A 14,344-nucleotide genomic window follows, 5' to 3' on the forward strand; every position below is an offset into this window, starting at 1 on the left:
TCTTTCAGCTCAGACTTTTTAATATTGGCTTTTCAGATCACTGAGCATATCTTTAAATAGTATGGATGGGGCTTCCCTGGTGGCGCAGTGGTTGAGAGTCCGCCTACCAATGCAGGGGACACGGGTTCATGCCCCGGTCCGGGAAGATCCCACATGCCGCGGAGCGGCTGGGCCCGTGAGCCATGGCCGCTGGGCCTGCGCGTCCGGAGCCTGTGCTCCGCAACGGGAGAGGCCACAACAGTGAGAGGCCCGCGTGCCGCAAAAAAAAAAAAAAAAAAAAAAAAAAAAAATAGTGTGGATGGACAAACACACACAACACAAATATCAAAATATACCCATTTAAATTAAAAACCTTTAATTCTCTGGGTTTGTTGTAATTTATCCATAGCAATATTTCATATTATATGCATAAAATCTCCCAGTTCTTTCTTGGGCATGTCTTATTCCCCCTATTCAATGGCAGGGTCCTCATGGACGGAGACCAAGTCTTACACAAGTCTTATCTTGTACCCCCAATAACACCTAGGAAGGAAGCTCACATGTATAAGCACTTCCTATGCAGGACAGACTATTTAGGGGAGAATAAACAGAAGGATGTGTTGAGAAAAGCTGGGGTGCCGAGGATGGCCAGTTTGCCTTTACTTGTCCAGTCAACCTTATCTCCTGTCCACATACCCAGAAATGACTGTTTTCTCTCTCGACTGGAGGCCTGGAGGTCCGAGTGATTTATGCAGCCCTTCAGAGGACAACCTGGTCCCATCTCCCCAGGTTATTTCAGTAACCTGTTATCATCTTTGTATTTTTTATTGTCTGTCTGTAGTTCTGTTGTTTGGGGACTGCAGGCTTCCAATTTTAATAATTCTTTCCCATGGCTCCCTTCAATGTTCACCAAAATCATACATGCCCCTGACTAATAAAAGCAGTATTTTTGGTCTCTGCGGCTGGTGCTATGGGGCTCTTTGGTGGTGAATAGCCTGACACAGTGCTCAGTATAATGAGATAGTAGCTACCGCAGCTACCCAAGATTCTCTAAAATTGCCTGAGCAAGTTGAAATCCAAAGCTGGTGACTAAGAAACGATGTTTTAATCATTTTTTCCATCGGAATCGGGGCCCAAAAAGACAGACTAGAGCTAAAGCTTTCAGAGGCCAGGGACACCAGCAAGTCTAAAACTCAGCACCCGGGTTATGGCTTGTGTCTTCCAGCCCTTGGAAGTGCCAGCACTGGGCTGAACTGTTCTGGTTCCACTCACACAGGCCAAGGCCACTGTGAAGTCCTTTGGCAGGCCAGTTCTCCCCCAGGCAATGATAACAACTCATCCTTCTGACCCTCACCTAGCCACTTCTTTATTTCCTTGCACACATAGGACTGGTTTGGAAATGCCATGAATTAAATGGATACCAGAGGAATGGTACTCTGAGAAAAGGGCCTAGCTCCCGTCAGACAGTTCTGGAGAGACCAAGGGGATGCTGAAGAAGAAGCCTTTTTCAGAGGTTGTCCGTGGATCCATAGATAGAGGATGGACCGCTGCCGGGAGCAGAGGGATAGCGCCAAGCATCATCGTCCTCCAGTGATTTGACCCAACCATGTATCCCACCATAAAAGCGTGGGATGAAAAGCTTTGAAAAAGGTCTGTCAAAGAAAGTGGAGACTGAGAGATACCTAAGGTTAGATGGAGTCAGGGTTTTAGGGCTAAACATTCAGACAAGAAGAAAAAGCCAGGTTTTCCTTGAAGAGAAATGAACATTTAAAGAGTGCACCAACTTCTCATGCCTTGAGTAGGAATCAGCGATTTGGGCTGGGCTCAGGTAGGCAGTTCTTCTGTTGGTCTTGGCTGGGCTTCCTCATGTGTTTGCAATCAGTTGAGAGTTGATAGGCTGTCAGTTAGGGTGATGGGGGTAACCGGGCCCCTTTCTCTCATTATGTGGCACGCTAGCCCAGGCTCATTCACCTGGTAGTGGCTGCAAGTTTCCCAAGGGCAGCAAGAGAGGACAAGCCCCATGCACAAGAACTTGTCAAGTCTCTGCTTGTGTCACATCTGTTATTGGGCCACCGGCCAAGTCAAATCACATGGACAGTCCCAGATTCAAGGGGTTGAGGAACAGACTGCACCTCTTGATGAGAAGGGAAGAGTGGCCATTTTTCACAATCTGTAGAAATTACAAAATCCAGAGAGATCTAGCTTTGGGATTTAGGCAAAATCTATCATTTAGGCAAGGGTGGGAGTAGGAAGTGTTCCTTCCTGAGAAAGGAAGGATAATCTCTCTCATCTCCCAAGAGCATCTACAGTGGCAGCCTGGTGAGGCCCAGGGATGCCTGTCCCACACTCAGGTATCCTGGAATGATGAAGCTGGGATGGCAGGAACAACTCATGGTAAACAAAGTATAAAACACACAGAAGATCCAGGGGAGTCTGTGGGGGAAATGGCCCATATTCAAATTATAATGAGACAATATATTCTTTTCTTCTTAGATTCCTTCTCATTCTTCTCTATTTTGCATTACTGTCTTCTCCTCTTTTTCTCCCTCTTCTCTTTCATGTGTATACTTTATTTTTTTATTTTTTATTATTTTTTTGGTGGTACGCAGGCCTCTCACTGTTGTGGCCTCTTCCGTTGTGGAGCACAGGCTCCGGATGCGTAGGCTCAGCGGCCATGGCTCACGGGCCCAGCCGCTCCACAGCATGTGGGATCTTCCCGGACAGGGGCACAAACCCGTGTCCCCTTCATCGGCAGGCGGACTCTCAACCACTGTGCCACCAGGGAAGCCCTCATGTGTATATTTTAATCATTTATCAAAAGGCACCTGATGACAACCTAATCAGAGTGCAGAGGGAGGCAGGGCTCTGTGTGTGGCACCAAAACCTGTGGAGAGTCCAGGAGAGGAGAGGACAGGCAGAGCCCTTGATGTCCAAGACTCAGACGTTGCTGTGCCAAAAGAGAAAAAGCAGTTTATGTTCTCAGGATGGAAGAAGAAATACCACTTCGACAGCTCTTGCTTTGTTCCAGCCACTCAAGAACTGTCATTCAGAAGAGTACACTGAAGCCATTTCTGTGATTGTCCCACAGGTCACTGTCACTGAGCTCACCACGGGCCTGATTTCAGTGTAACAACAGTCATTGACTAGTGACTGGGAGGTAATGGGGCTAAAAGGTATATTTTGTCTGAAGTTATCTTCCGCTGTCAGTGAATTCCTTCTAATAGTAGTAATCAATTCTGTCCCTAAGCACAGCACAGGAGGTATAGAAAAGCAGACTGTAGGCATAGGCATTATCTGGAAGTTAGCAGTCCAGAGCTAACTCCCTTTTAGAATTAGAAAAGGAATCCTGGTTTGGCTAAGGAAGGAGATTGGGCAGGATGAACTCTGTGGGTGAGAAACTCCATGTGTGGGAATGTGCTCACACGTAGTTGTTTTCTTGATAAGTTTCTCAGACTAGTTAGATGGGCACTGAGGTTTGCAATCAGCCTCCCTGAAAGGCTGCCCCCCATCCCTTGCCAAAGCAAAGATCAGCAAATCTTCCAAGGTGGTGGCCAGAGAAGGTCCCGGGCCTGCTGCTTCTTGGATTTGTGTCTTGTTCCCGTTTTCTGCTTCTGATTTCTAGTCATCCAGAGAGTTGTCTTGAAAACAAACATCAGACCACAAGGGACATCCTGGTTGGAAAGTCACTCTGGGGGAAGAGCAGGAAGAACCTGATTAAAGAAACCCAACCCAACACAACAGATGGTTCCCTGGGCAGAGTCCACACCTGTTCAGAGCCTGGCACACCCTGACTTTTAGGGCATTTCATTAGGCTTGTGACTGCTGTCCCTGAGCCTTAACTGGCGCTGAAGCCAACATACATCTCATGAAACTTAGTCCCACGGCCACAGAATAACTTCTCACCCCTTTAAGGATAACTGCAATGTTTACTGTTCCACAACAGGGAGTGCGGATGGTATACCATAAACCTGATATCACCTGAAAGTTCCTTCCCTACTCACAGTACTTTGGTCATCACAGTTTTTGTTTGGAGGGGTTAATAATCATGCCAGAACCTTTTTCTGTTCATGTTCTCTCCCCACACTACACACTAAAGAAAATGTGCAGCTTGGAATCATGAAAAACAAAATGGCGGGAGAGGCGGGGTAACTGAGGAGGGGGCAGAAGCATCCAGGCTTGGACAGTGGCCTCTGGAGTACAAAGGCACCTTGGGAACCCACATCTGTGATTGTCCCCCAACAACCTCTGAGGTCACATTTGGGGGCTGAGGGATGGAATGAGCTGCTCTTGGCGTTTAAAAAGAAAACAAAGTCTAAGTAAGGCCACTTACAGAAGAGACAATTAGCTGGGCAGGGACTGAAAGACTTCCTTCACATATACTGGGCATAGGGTAGTTTACACTCAATAAAACATCAAAGGAAAAAAAGTGAGCTGTCCTTCATGAACACCGATGGCTACTAACCTGGGGAATGTGGACTCTTTGGGGCATTTGATGCAAGTTACAAACCCTCACCCTAAAAGGGATAAGGGATGGAGAGGAAGGCACATATAAGCATGCATAGAGCATAGATCGTCTGCACGCAGACCTCAGAAGCCCACCTAAAGGCCTGTGGTAGTAACGACCCCTCGAAACCCTGATGTTAAATGCTTCTTAAAGCTCGTCATTAATGCTCTCGAATACTCTACACCTACGCACCTGCTACTTCTGCCTTTTTTCAATGCTCCAGGGCCAACACTCACTTACTTCACCTGGTCCTGGATAAAGGGAAGCGAGGGACAAACCAGCCTGACACCTGCGTTCCCCAAGCAGGAGGCCTCGCTCCCTCCACCTGGGCCCCACTCAGCGTCTGGGGCAGGGCCCTCCTTCTCAGCTCTCCCTCCTCCCCAGCCCCGCGGCTCCTGGACAGCGATAGTGCACGCTGGCTCCCCGCCCAGACCCCGTGGAGGCTGCCTGGGCCTCACCGTCTTCTTGGCGGGTTCCTTCTTCCTCCTCTTCTCCGAGTTGCTGTGGTAGGGAAGGTCACGGCCGCGGTAGGACGGGCCCCGGCTGAGCTCGCGCTCGCTGTAGGGAGGCAGCGCGTCGTCGGGCGCGTCCTCCTCTTCGCCCTGCGGCGTTCCCTCCTTGTAGGTGGACGGCGGCGACCAGGCGTAGTAGGAGGCGCTGCGCGGGCCGAGCTGCGCGCTCAGCTTGGACGGTGTCTCGAGGCTGCCGCCGCGGCTGGCGCCCTCAGGCAGCGCCTGCCGCTCCACCCCGGCGCCCCGGAACGAGTGGTCGTACTTGGGGGCGGCGCCCGGCGTGCGGCTTACCAGGCGGGGCAGGTGTGCGTCGTCGGGCGGCCGCCGGCGCGGGGGGCTGTAGGACCAGCCGCGGTCCGCGTCGGTCAGGGGCTCCCGGCTGCGGCTCCGCTGTCCGTAGTACTCTTCCAGCGAGCCGTCCTGGTAGAAGCCCCCGTGCGCCCGCGCCTCTGAGCGCTCGAAGCGGCTCCCGCCCCGGGCCTCGTGGTTGTTGACGTCCGCCCTGCGGGACCGCGGGCCGTAGGAGTCAGCGAAGGCCGCCAGCTCGTCCATGGAGACGGCCGGTACCCCGGTGGCGAAGTTCTTCCGCGACAGCATCTCGGATTTGGAGCGCTGCTGGCTGCGGGGAGAGGAGGCGCTGGTCAGTCCAGGTAAGCCGTGCGCGAGGCAGGGAGCTTGAGCGGGGAGCGGGGATCTAAGGGCCCCTGTCGTGTCTGGGGCCCCTGTCAGGAGACCGAGGTCCGAACCACGGCTCCGCTCCTGGGTGGATGAATCACCTCGGGCATCTCTCACGCCTCAGAATCAACAAACAACAAGCTCAAGGCGGCCATGCCCATCTCGAGTGTTAGCGTTAAGGATCAAGATGGGGTTGTGTGGATAAAAATACTTCGTGATCTACACGGTGCTGAAACACACGTTGGGCCTTCTTTCGGCCATTACGATGTGACCTCTAGTTGACAGCCTCCTGACTCACTCCTCACACCCTCAAAGCCAGCGTGGGTGATGTGGGCCTGCAGTACACACAGCAGTGGCCCACGGAGTCCCTGTAATATTTGGTGACAAACAGAGGCCTTTTCCTTCCTCAGAGCCGAGGGCAAGTTACCTCTTGGGGTGGCAGGCAAGAGGGAGCCTGCAGTTGGTACTTTGAGAGAAAAGCAATAGTATCTACTGCCCCTCCAGATACAGGTTAGGTGAGTGGGGAAGGTGCTGTCCGGTGGGCACTGGCTACACAAAACTGGACAGACAACTTGGCCGCCCCACATTCATTGGCCATGTGACCCAGGGTAAGTTCCTTAGCATTTGTAAGTTTCAGTTTCCCCAACTTAAAATGGGGACATTAATAGTACCTCCCTTTTAGAATTAGGAGACTCAAATGCAACAGTATAACACGTTTGGCACTTGACCTTTCACAAAACAAATGATCAAAAATGATGGAGGTGATGGGTGGGGTTTTTTAGAGGTTATAGGATAAAACATGAGAAGAGCAGAGAAATGTTAACAAGGTTCATTAAGGGGTCTAGAGTACCCTCTTCAAAGAGCCTTGAGTGATTACTTCTGCCCATGGTGTCCCAAGTGTTCCCTTGCTTAATAAATGTGGGAAAGGGATGTTCAACAGCCCACAGAGAGACGTGGCAGAATAACCTAGAAGGGCAGACAGAGATGCTGCTGGATCACAGCAGCCTCACATGCACCCTGCCTCCCAGCTCCTGCCCCCTCACGCCCAGCACCAGCGCTGCCCTGCCACAGCCATCTTCACCTGTGCCTGAAGCTCTCCAGATCCTCTTTGTTATACTCCATGGCCGAGGGCCCCCGGCCTGTCCCGCTGCTGCCTCGCATGACACCTGACCAGTAGTCAGGATTGCTTTCCAAGTCCCCAGACACAGGGAACTGTTTGCTTCGCATCTGATGGTAAGACTGGCGGAAACTGCTGTCTTCCTCATGCAGGGAGCTGAGTTCCGAGATGGTGTTGTTATCTGCAGGGACAAAAGCCAGGCATGACAGAGCTTCCTACCCATAGAGCAGAATGGGAACTCGGTTAACGGCTGAGACTAGAGGCTTTGGGAAACTCCCACCCGAGGGCCTCAATCCTGTCCAGGGTGGGTTGTAGACCTGAGCTAGTGGTATTTGTATTCTTAGCTCGGCAGGAACTGGCTCCAGCTGGAAGCCCACTTGCCTACAGAGAGGGAGGCTTCCTACATGCTCTGTTCTTGGAATAGGAAAACAATTGTTATTGTTCCACCTAAGGCAGGCTTCCCAGAACTTGGGCTCTCTACAGCTGGTCTCCTCCTAGTACATCAGCATCCTTGCTCAAATATTTTTCTTCTTCTTGTTTAATTCAGTGATGAGCCATGATGATCCCAGGCATGGGGCAAAAGGGGCAAAAAGAGAGAGAAGCCACAGACCACAGGATCTTCCCTACTGTTGGCTGAGTCCCAAGGTGGGGCCTTCAGAGTCAGTGCTACACCTCCGCTTTAGAGGCACCCCATTCCAGCTTCCTGCAGTTGTGCCCCTCCCCACAGAGCGAGGAGTCCACAGGGCCAAGGGGGTGTACACGCCTAGTGGCCATCCACCCCCGCTCTGGATGTTCATCCAGGAACCTGGACTATCTTCCCCAAACAATACCAAGTCCATTTCCAGGGCCTGAGTAGACCTCTTCCACTCCCCAAAGAGTATGGGGCCATGGGTGGCCAGGACAGCTGTTTGGAGGTGCGGGAAGAAAAGGGGAAGGTTGGGCTGCACTTAGGGCTTCTGGGCCTCCGCTTATACTCTGGTCCTAGCCCAAAAATGTAAAGAGGGAGGGGATGGTCACAGCCTGCTCATTTCCTAGGGTGGCCTAAGTAGCTTTTCACAAAAGCACTTGTGAATAAGGACCAGAGTCACGGTCTGGAAAGAAAAAAAAAGAAAAAGGAAACTATTTATTTATAAAACTTTGAAATGGGTTGAATTTCACATTACTTAAAAAATAAATCTAGCGAATCTATTTGTAATGTAACTGAATCCATTCGTTTTCCAAAAATCCTTTGAACTTCAAACTGTTATCAAAATCAACACTTATAAGGTGTAGGGCCCGGCTGCTGGGCAAGAGGTAAAGCGAGATCAGATGTGGGAAGCACAAATGTGTGTCTCAGTTTCCCCTCTACCTCGTCTCCTCCCTATATCCCCAATGGTCCTTAGAGGAGCAGAGAATTTTTGCTGGTTCCCACCCATGAAGGGAAGGGAGGGTCTCCCCCCGCAGCATAAACACAGCCTCCTTGTCCTGTTTTACCAGGACACAAGGCTGACCAGGAATGCCGTTCAGTTTGGTCATGTGATCAGCTGGTTTTGAATTATAATCTAATTATAAGCCTTTTCTGCCCCGTAAGGAGAATGGACTAGTCCGTGCCTATTTTAAAGGAAAACAACTCAGATCCTATTGATTAATCAAATCTAGAACCTTTCTTTTCTCATGATCCCAGCGAACTCCAATCTCCCGGGAACCATACAGAAGAGAGCTTTAAATGCACCAAGTGTGCTTATTGAAAAATGACATTATTTATTCAGACCTTTCCTTAAACTTCAGGGAATAATGGACAGTTTTCACTTCTCCAGATACTCAGGGCTAGCTCTGTTTCACCATTCGTATGATGGACAGTCCAGGCTGTATGCTGCTCTAAAATTTCTGCCACAGTGAACATGAACATCAACATACCCCACTTCACAGACACCTAATAATGGAACTCTAGAGCAGGATAGGCAAACTTTTTCTGTAAAGGGCCAGATAGTAAATATTGTAGGCTTTGCAAGCCATACTGTCACAACTATTCAACTCTGCCATTGCAACATGAAAGGAGTCATAAGTAATACAGAAGTGGATTGGCATGGCTGTGTTCCAAGAAAATTTACTTGGAAAAACAGGAGGTGGAACATATGTGCCCTGGGAGCCGTAGTTTGCTGATTCCAGACTGAAATATCCTAAGAGCAACCCCCTATTTACAAGGGGCAGGCAAATGAGGATCACACTGGCTGGGAAATTCATGGGCCTGACCCTGAAACTCCTATTTCTTACAGAATCTATTACTCCCTTGCCACACCTGAAACTATGAGACTCATTTTATGATGAGATCTTCAAGAGTGTCCTATGTCCATGATCCACCCCAGGGTTTACTTTGCTCTTCAGGAATAGAACCTCTCAAACTAAAGAGAACGAGATTCCTACTTCATCTCTCTGCAGTTATGGTAACGTCAACCAGCAGGTTCAGGAGTGCTGGGCTCCAGTTCTGGCCCCGACACTGAGCTCTGGCACTGGTTACTTTCCCCCTCTGCCTCCCTTGCCTCTTCCGTAAAATGAGGGAGGTAGATTCAACAGCCTCAGTCTCTTCCAGCTCCAACATCCTAAAGTCCTATGAGTTAGAAGTCTGTAGTCTTTGACTAGAAACTGCCGCTGCAGCTACGGCACCATCCACAGTTGGCTCCAAAGTTTCTAGTTTAACAAAAAGGCACAGGACGGGAATCAGAAGAGCTGGGTTCTAGTCCTGATTCTATCACTTCAACCCTCTCGGCTTCTGTTTCCTCATCTGTCGACCCAGGCCATCCCTTGGACTCTAAGATTCCTTGGTCATTACCTTATGGCCAGCCAGCCCTTGGAGACCACTTTAATCCAGGCAGACAGAAGACATCACCTAAACTGGGATCCACCCTTTATTTTCAACCTCCGTTTTTCACTTTTTCTCTGTGTGTGTGAGATTCACAGATTTCCTCCATGGGCCCTTTCTCCTTGATCTCTGACTATCTCTGTCTCTGTCTGCTTACAGAGATCCATGACAACACTGTTACAACTAGCTTGTCAAAGTGCAGTGACATCTGCATTCCTGACATTCCAATCTGGAGATGGTCTTTTTATAACCAGTGTGGTGGGTGGAGGCAGCAATGGATGCAACTCAGACAGGATGAAATTAGAATTGCAAACTGGGAGGAATATGTTGTCTTTAATCTGAATAAAGCTCCTCTAGTCTGGTACTGTTTCCCCAACAATGCCATCAAGTCTCTCGTGGATTCCAAGGCGAGGAGGGTTCAAAGAGAGAAACGTAGTGACCTCACTCCCAGGCCTGCCAGCACCCTCTGATAATTAGCCTGTCTGTGTCAGACCTGCCCTGTGATGCCTCTCATGACAGATGGTAGTTTGGAATCCAAATCAAGAATCAGCTGTGGGCTTCCCTGGTGGCGCAGTGGTTGAGAGTCCGCCTGCCAATGCAGGGGACACGGGTTCGTGCCCCGGTCCGGGAAGATCCCACATGCCGCGGAGCGGCTGGGCCCGTGAGCCATGGCTGCTGAGCCTGCGCGTCCGGAGCCTGTGCTCCGCAACGGGAGAGGCCACAACAGTGAGAGGCCCGCGTACCGCAAAAAAAAAAAAAAAAAAAAAAGAATCAGCTGTGTCAGCTGCAAAATCTCCAAGGGCTGTGGGTGAGTTAAGGGTTGGGGCCCTGACACCTACAGACTCAGTAATTAAAACGTTCTTTGGACAAGAGGGGCAGCCTCTTTGCTGGCTCCTCAGCCTCTGCTGCTGGGCATCTCAAAGGAATGTAGGCCTCTTTTTTACGAGATTTCTTTCTTTTTTTTACATCTTTATTGGAGTATAATTGCTTTACAATGGTGTGTTAGTTTCTGCTTTATAACAAAGTGAATCAGCTATACATATACTTATGTCCCCATATCTCTTCCCTCTTGTGTCTCCCTCCCTCCCACCCTCCCTATCCCACCCCTCTAGGTGGTCACAAAGCACCGAGCTGATCTCCCTGTGCTATGCGGCTGCTTCCCATTAGCTATCTACCTTACGTTTGGTAGTGTATATATGTCCATGACTCTCTCTCGCTTTGTCACAGCTTACCCTTCCCCCTCTCCATATCCTCAAGTCCATTCTCTAGTAGGTCTGTGTCTTTATTCCTGTCTCACCCCTAGGTTCTTCATGACATTTTTTTTTTTCTTAAATTCCATATGTATGTGTTAGCATACGGTATTTGTCTTTCTCATTCTGACTTAACTTCATTTCTTTGGCAGACTTGCTCTTTCACTTTCAGTGATAACGGCAAGTCGGGCAGCTGGACTGTCGTTCAATGCTAGGGCCTTTCATGTTGGAAAAAACTGATACTCAAGCTTCCACATCCTAGGTCATTATTTTGAATATATTTTAAAGGGAGTAGTAGGGAAAGGCTGTTTTAATAAAATATTTCCAACCCCAGGATTGCACAGCCCCAGCAGTACTGACTGCCCCATGGAGAGACACAACAGGAACCAAGATGGTACATGATTGCTCTTTTTTTAAAAAAAATTCTATTATGGTTTATTACAGAATACTGAATATAGTTCCCTGTGATTGCTCTATTTTTCATACCAGAATCCCTTTTTTCTTTCCTCTACATACTCAAAGCTACTTTCTTTAGGGTGGTATCACCAGCACCCCTACTAGTTCTGACCCTGAAAGCTCAGGCCTGCCCACGTATGGTCACCCCCAAATCCCGTTTAGCACGATGCACAGATCACGTAAAACTAACAGATGCTCACATCTGCCTCTCATCCTTCTGGCTGGATCAAACTGAGCCAGCTCCTTCTCGACATAGTATAGGACCTTCATGGAGTCTCTCTCTTTGTCAGCTTGGATCCGGTAACCTTTGCGAACTGTTGAGAAACAGACAAGAAGGTGAGGTGAAAAAAATCAGGAGAAGGCAGCTTCCATTTATTTTACCGAGTAGAAAACATGGGTCCCACTAATAACAACTCGTTTTGAAATCACCCAGAAATCATAACCTGTAGTTCTATATATGGAACCATACTCCAGATCCCCTTTATCAGATGGTTCCATTAGAATGGAGGATCGGCAGGTCAACAACAAAATTCTATTACAGTATATTTTTAGTCATTTGTTAACCTCTGCTTCCTACCTCCTGACCTCTTATAGCTCTACTTAAAGCTCATCTTCTCAAAGTTTGGGGGAGTACACTCACACTACAAAAAGACCACTCTCTAGACTAGGGCCGCAGATCACTCTACAGTCTGAGGTTCATACCTTCGCCTGGTGGAAGCACATGTAGCTTTAAAACAGATACCCAAACGTCAGGGACCTTGACACAGGTGGCCTAAAAGCCTCTAGTTGCTTGGGAGATTGTGCAAAAATTCCGTAACTAGGTGATGCATAAGAGCTAATATTAGATTATAGGCTTTATACATATTAGTACAAAATAAAATGCAAAATACATGGATTACTATTATGGTTCCATTATTATTTCTTTAGCATTTTCCTCTTAGGAAAGGGATTACCATATTTTTGACATGATTAATTCAACCTGCTGCTATGTGGTTACAGGCAGGTGTTATTTTCAGGGCTTAATAAAAAACAAAACTAAAGCATGAGAGATAATACCATCTCCTACATTCCCGTCACTCATATTGTCAGAGGCAAAGGCTGTTGAAGCCCCATGTCACTTATCAGTCGAGTCCAATACCAGCCCCAAGGGTGATCAGACACGGGCAGGTCCAATCTTCACAGATAAGAGAAAGAGAAAACAAGAAAGAGTGAAAGGAATGGGATGGGGACAGAACAATAAGGGTAATAGACAACACTTAATTGGGCACTGAAATGTGCTAGGTACTGTGCTAAATGCTCTACATGGACATTGATTCCTCACAGCTACATAAAGAAGTTAACTGTTAGTAGCCACATTTCATGGTTGAGGACACTTTGGTTCAGAGAGGTTTTATAACTTGCTCAGGAATAAGTGGTAGTTCTGGGACCGGAACCATGTAGTCTGACTGAAGCCCAACCATACTGGGCATCTTGCCTCTCTGGAGTCTAGGAGCAGAGACAGTATGGAGAGATAGGAGAGGAAGACAAAAAGGAAGAGCCCAGAGTAGAAAATGCTCTTAGGTGTGCCATAGGCAGTGTCATCTGAGGCACGGTCCTACCTTACAGCCCATCAGGACTGTACAGTGGGATGGAAGCAAATGACCCACCTCCAATATTCTGTGTTCCCAGAGTAGGGCAAATACCATAAAGAAACCATACGACTGCATGCACCTCTGGAGAAAATCCTGCTTTCTGTACTCTGGTCATGTTACCCTGGCTGTGGACAGAGCCCCCCACACAAGCATGTACGTGGAAGATTAAAATATCTTCCACAGACTCTAATCACAGCCCTGGCATTGAAGACTGGGAAGACGCCCACACATCCATTTGCAGGTGCACTGGTTTTCTATATGAGAACAGGATGGGCAGTCCACATTCAGCTCCAATTGTGGAATTACTTAAAAAAAAATGAATCTCAGCACACGCTTTTTAGTACACCTTCTCCCGGAGGTTAGATCCATGATCCGTATGCAGAAGCAATTATTAGCAGAAATGATTTTATTTATCGAGCTACACACTCCTCCATCTCTGCAGAGGTGTTTACATAGTACAGACAGTTCACTTAAAGTGCAATTATCCCACAGAACTGCTATGTCTGTTCTGAGGCAGTTACGTCTGATGGATGAAACACAGGGATGGGAAATGGGGAACTGGGCATCTTGTAGGCATGCCACTGGACTTACTGAGGGACCTCAAATAAGTGGTGACCTATCCAGGACTCAGTTTTCATGTCTGTAAGATACAGCTAATACTTTTCACCTTTTAAATAATCTCATAGCAAAAAGACAAATATATAAACCAAAAAGAAAAAGAAAAAAGAAAGGAGACAACAAAGACCAAATCAGTGGCGCACTTTGAGTTCTCTGTAATTATTAGGGGCAGCTCAGATGACACCTCATCCAAAAGGCTTTCTTTTTCTCTAGCTAGAAAAGTTCTCTCCCTTCTCTCTCTATCCCACTCCTAACTTATAAATCATTTACTTTGAACTTTCATCATGGCCCTTAATATATTCTCATCGGTTTCAAATGATTTGTATAAATGTCTAATCTTCCCAAAGATTCTTGAGGGAAAAGACTGCTTATCGTTCTAGCTCAGTGTTAAAGCCCAGGATGGTGCTCTATACATAGTATGCACTTAAATGTTTGTTTGAGCTGAATCGGTGCCAGCCTGGGGCTGGGGGTAGGGTTAATGCTTTCTTTAGAAACAGTATTTTCAGTAGTTTCCCTGTCTAGATCGTAAACTTCCTGAGGTCAAGGACCAATTCTCTCTGTTTATCTCTGCATCCTGAGCACCTAGCATAGAACCTGACACATTGCAGACACTCAAAACACATGTGTTTGTACGAATGAATGAATGAATGAACATCAGGAATAAAAACTATATTACAAAGAATTACAAAGTAAGGCAGAAAAGGCCATGTGATGGGTTTGTTGGAGAATTTTCACCAGGAAGGGGAAGGCTTGAATGGTAGCT

General features: G+C 48.0%; 2 protein-coding genes across 6 annotated transcripts in view; one reads left to right on the forward strand and one right to left on the reverse strand.

Annotated features, from left to right (window-relative positions):
• Window positions 1-2,736: 2,736 nt before the first annotated feature.
• The window catches only part of ILDR2 (immunoglobulin like domain containing receptor 2), a 56,304-nt gene continuing 44,696 nt past the window's right edge, over window positions 2,737-14,344 (reverse strand). For all 4 annotated transcript variants that reach the window (XM_032614106.1, XM_032614096.1, XM_032614087.1 and 1 more), the window contains 4 exons: window positions 11,533-11,646; window positions 6,752-6,968; window positions 4,942-5,614; window positions 2,737-3,667 (listed from right to left, as the gene is read on the reverse strand). In XM_032614106.1, the coding sequence (XP_032469997.1) occupies window positions 3,632-3,667; window positions 4,942-5,614; window positions 6,752-6,968; window positions 11,533-11,646 (1,040 nt within the window). In that variant the 3' untranslated portion in view covers window positions 2,737-3,631. The remainder of the gene's footprint in view (window positions 3,668-4,941; window positions 5,615-6,751; window positions 6,969-11,532; window positions 11,647-14,344) is intronic.
• The window catches only part of MAEL (maelstrom spermatogenic transposon silencer), a 120,995-nt gene continuing 112,248 nt past the window's right edge, over window positions 5,598-14,344 (forward strand). For both annotated transcript variants that reach the window (XM_032614130.1, XM_032614141.1), the window contains exon 1: window positions 5,598-5,645. The gene's annotated coding sequence lies outside the window, so the exon portion shown is untranslated. The remainder of the gene's footprint in view (window positions 5,646-14,344) is intronic.

Source organism: Phocoena sinus, chromosome 1 (genome assembly GCF_008692025.1).
Source record: "Phocoena sinus isolate mPhoSin1 chromosome 1, mPhoSin1.pri, whole genome shotgun sequence".
Taxonomy (NCBI): Eukaryota; Metazoa; Chordata; class Mammalia; order Artiodactyla; family Phocoenidae; genus Phocoena; species Phocoena sinus.